The sequence below is a fragment of the Echinops telfairi genome, unplaced genomic scaffold, assembly GCF_000313985.2.
Source record: "Echinops telfairi isolate 266 unplaced genomic scaffold, ASM31398v2 ScPeMD7_3533;HRSCAF=4204_0, whole genome shotgun sequence".
Classification (NCBI taxonomy): Eukaryota; Metazoa; Chordata; class Mammalia; order Afrosoricida; family Tenrecidae; genus Echinops; species Echinops telfairi.
In genome coordinates this window covers 39,659,155-39,663,439 of record NW_022107431.1, presented here as the reverse complement: position 1 = coordinate 39,663,439, position 4,285 = coordinate 39,659,155, and the positions used below count along the sequence as shown (strand labels likewise).

Genomic DNA, 4,285 nt, shown 5'->3' with positions numbered 1-4,285 from the left:
TATCAGCTAAGGACTTAACCATTGCTCGACCAGGGCTTCTGGTAGTATTTGTCATCAAAACCCAAGGAGTACCAAGGGCTGAGAAGATTTCAAGAAAAGACCTTCTGTGTTGCACACTGCCCAAGATCTGGAAGAAAGGGACTGAAAAATATTCAATGAATTTAGTGACAAGGACCAGGGTCTTCTTGACGAGCAGCATTTCAGTGAGGTGAGGGGGGAAAAGATGGATTGCAGCATTTTGATGAATGGATGGAAGGTTAATGGAATGGAGATTATTAGTATAGGCATCTTTTAAAAGTTGGGCTCCCCAAAAGAGGTTCATTAAATGGTGGTGCCAGCTAGCTTACTCTATGTCCAAACATGTTTCTGGTTCCCAGATGCACATCGAACCATTTAAGGTTACCTGTAAGATATTAGGCAGTACCTTAGCGCTTCAGAAGGAGAAGACTAGAGAGGGAGTGCTTGCCTCGGAGCGTACAGCTTAGCTGTGTGCTCTGTGCTGTGGATGAGCCCGGGCCTGAGGTGTTTCCTGGGAACCTCCACCCCACCCCTCTGGTCCTTCAAGTTGCAGATCTGCATGAGCGATTGTCAAGGAAGAGCATCCATTTGAAGTGTTTGCTTTATCTGTTTTCAATGGCCCTCCCGATGACCTTTGTTCTCTATTCCCAAAAGGAAAAGAAATAGCTGTCCCACCGACTTGGGACTCAGACTGAAAGAAGCATTTTGGAGTGGTTTTCACATGACACCTCTGCCTCTCTACTGCTCACATGTGACATTAGTTCGGACCAAGAGCCCAGGTGAGGACAGATGGGGCTCTCGTCCAGGTCCCAAATAGAAGAGTCTTCATTCTAATACAGTCCTGACCAATGACATCGATGGTTCATCATGAATACCTGTGTATTTGGGTCCAATGTGGCTTGCTTCCCAGGGACACCCTCCATGATCACATGATAGCTGCTCAGAATTACATCGTCCATTAGCAGGTGCATGCCCGCTAGCTCTCCATGAGCCACTTTTCGGTCGTGGTCACTCAGCTCACACAAGCACAGCTTTAAAAAAGAAAAAAAAAGTATTTTGAGGACATCTATGCATCATTTACATATGTTTTTTTGGTGGGAAGGGGGGGCTAAGAGTAGATGTAATTATAAGCCCCACTCTCCCAACTCCTAAGAAGCCCAATCAAATCCAAGCAGTATTTATAGCCTGAAGCCCTCTCTGTGCATCAGACCGCTGGCTCTGTGTGGATGTACAGAGTTTCCCAGGCCTTGGAAGGTTGTGGACCACACAGTGGAGCTCACAGTGACCAAGCTGAAGGTCGTGGACTGAGTGGTTCTCCTGGGAGAGGACAGAGGCACATGCATTGCTTTATTCAAACCCCCAACCACACCTGCTGCCCTCAAGTTGATTTCTACTCACAGCAAACCTATAGCAATGCTGTAGGATGGAGAAGTATGGCCCCTTTGGGTTTCTAAGGCTTTCAGTTCTTTATGGGAGCAGACAGCCTCATCTCTCTCCCAAAGAGTAACTGGTGGGTTTGAACCGTTGACCTTGAGATCAGCAGTACAATGAATAGCCCACGACACCACTGGGGCTGTGGACCCATTGCCTTAGGAAGACAAGAGAGACTGGTGTGCTTGTTGCCTGACTACTGAGAGGTAGAGGTTCTCAGAAGCAAAACGAAGTGTGTGTTTTCTACAGTACCTTGCATCTGCTCTTCAAAATATACCAACTCGGGGGCATTCGAGGGCATCGTCCCCCGACCCCCACCCCACATAACAGAGATCTTGCTGCTAAGCCTGCACCCTCAACTTAATAAAATATGGTGTGGCTCTCTCTTCCACCTGTATGGGACTCTACATTCTCTTGACCAAACTCATATAAAAACAACAACAACAACAACAACAAAAACCTGTCATAGTTAGATTCCACCTCATAGCAATCTTAAAGGACAGGGGAACTATACGGAAGTCGAGCGCCTCATCTGTCTCCCAAGGAGTAGCTGATGTTTTCAAACTGCTGACTATGAAGTTAGCAACCCATTGAGCAGCCACTATGCCAGCAGGACCACATCTGGCTAAAGAGAGCCGCGACCTCTTGAGCACATCTGGCTAAAGAGAGCCGCGACCTCAACAATCCAGATCAGAAGCCAAGGCAGAAGCATTCTAATCATTTAAACAATGTCTTTGATGTTTTTCATGTTTGCTTTCAAAGGAGGAAAACATTTATTAGAAGACGGTTGAGAATTTTTGTCTTTGTGAGTGTGATTACTAGTTCCCTCAGTTCATGACCTGAAAATAACTAAAACCATGACACCACTAGCCCCTCAGACAGTCCCTCATGGCCTGTAGGTTCTTCTAGAGCGCCGGGGGCCTGGGTACTCCTCCAGATGGCAACTCCAGCATGTCCCAGAAGCCCTTGTGTTGGCTGAATGAAAGTCTCCAAGTTCTCCCATCCTAACGCGTGTGGCCGAGGCCTGGGCTTCGGTGGTGGGTTGTTGCCAGGGGCCATTGAATTGGTTCTGACTCACAGTAACCCTGTGTACAGCAGTGGACAGCTCTGCCCTGTCTCACACCATCCTCCCAACTGCTGTCATATGGAAGCCCACTCTTGTAGCCACCATGTTAACCCAGGCTGGCAGAAAGGGCAGCAGTACACATGCCATAAGCCAAAGGAGGAGCCCTGGGGACACAACGGTTAAGCACTGGCTCTTAGCTTAAAGGTTGACGACTCAAACTCACCAAGAGGCCCCTCGGGAGAAAGAGCTGGTGATCGGATGGCTGAAAGATTACAGCCAAGAAAAAGCTGTGAGGCAAATCTGCTTGGTCACACGGGGTTGCTAGGATTTGAAAATTGACAGCACACAGCAGCCACGTAAATCAAAGCAGACAAAAATGCCGTGTGGGACCCTGAGTTAAGGGTCTAGATTATATTCCAAACTGTAAGCAGAAAAGAATTAATTCAACTATGGCAGTCCATGTGAAGTTGTTGAAACCCAAAGAGAGAGTTTTATAAGCTTGTTAAAAAGTCTGCTTAAATTCTGCAGAAGTGCTTTGAGCAGTCAGATTACCCAGTAAGCAAGCAAGCCGAGCCTTATTGGTGTTTATTTACTAATCCAAATAATCTCATGGTTTTTCACCTCATCAAAGATTCAGCTTCAAGGTATGGCTGGCACCTGTCCCTCTTCCAACCCCATAGCATCTTCCTACAAAATCAAAGCCTCTTTTAAAATGTATAACCTTTGACAGGGCCGGAGTCTCCAGTAAGCAAGGTAAGCACGTGCTTACTTACTAATCTGAGTGAACAGTGTCACATGTTTTCACAACATTCATGTGAAATGCTCACCAGATTAGTAAGTATAACACTCATAAGCACAACATGCTTACCTTGCATATTGGGTAATCCACTCCTGGCTCAGAGCTTTTCCTCTTTCTGAGGGGAAAAGTGTTGATAAAAGGATTTTTCCAGAGATGAACATTTTCGTTCAGCTCATGCTACTAAAGTAGTCTTTGACAGCTTTGCCTTGCAATTTGGCAAGAAGTTTCACAATCATGTAACCCAGAAGTGACCAGCGTGTCACTACCAGAGTGGAGGTAGTTTCATGTACTACTGGCGGGGGAGAGGGGCGGTGGGGCAGGTGGGGGGGTGTTGTGTACTGGCCTAGACCTCCGTGTGGAGCAGCTCAGCAATGCTGCTGCTGTGTGGTGCCCACTGACAGCGCCCCTGGAACAACACAATGAACCACCGGTCGTGCCGCACTCTCACAATCGCTGCTCGGTTGGAGCCCGTTGTCGCAGCCACAGAGGCAAGCCTTCTCATTGCGGCCTTCCTCTTTTTCATGGCCCTCTGCTTACCAAGCACGGCGTCCTTTCCCAGGGACTGGTCTCTCCAGAGAAACACGTCCAAAGGACGCCAGCTGAAGCCTCACCATCCCCAGCTCTAAGGAGCGCTCTGGCCGTTCTTCCACGACTCGTGTGTGTTCTTCTCCGCAGTCCATGGGACTTCCAACACTCCTTCCCAGCACCGTGATCCAAACACATTGGCTCTTCTTTGGCCTTCCTTAGTCCATGTTCAACTTCCATGCCGAGGAGGTGACTGAAAATACCATGGCTTGGGTCAAGGGCACCAGAGTCCTCAAAGTAACCTCCCTGCTCTTCAACACATTCAAGAGGTCTTGTGCAGCAGATTTGCCCAATGCCAAGCATTGTTCGATCTCTTGGCTGTGTTTCTATAAGCATTGTTTGTGGATCCAAACAAGATGAGATCCTTGACAATTTCAATCTTTTCT

General features: G+C 47.7%; 1 protein-coding gene across 1 annotated transcript in view; it reads right to left on the bottom strand.

Annotated features, from left to right (window-relative positions):
* LOC101656777 (coiled-coil domain-containing protein 162-like) overlaps positions 1-4,285 on the bottom strand; it is a 61,385-nt gene that overhangs the window by 52,263 nt on the left and 4,837 nt on the right. The window contains exon 2 of the mRNA XM_045294731.1: positions 894-1,049. Coding sequence (XP_045150666.1) covers positions 894-1,049 — 156 coding nt within the window. The remainder of the gene's footprint in view (positions 1-893; positions 1,050-4,285) is intronic.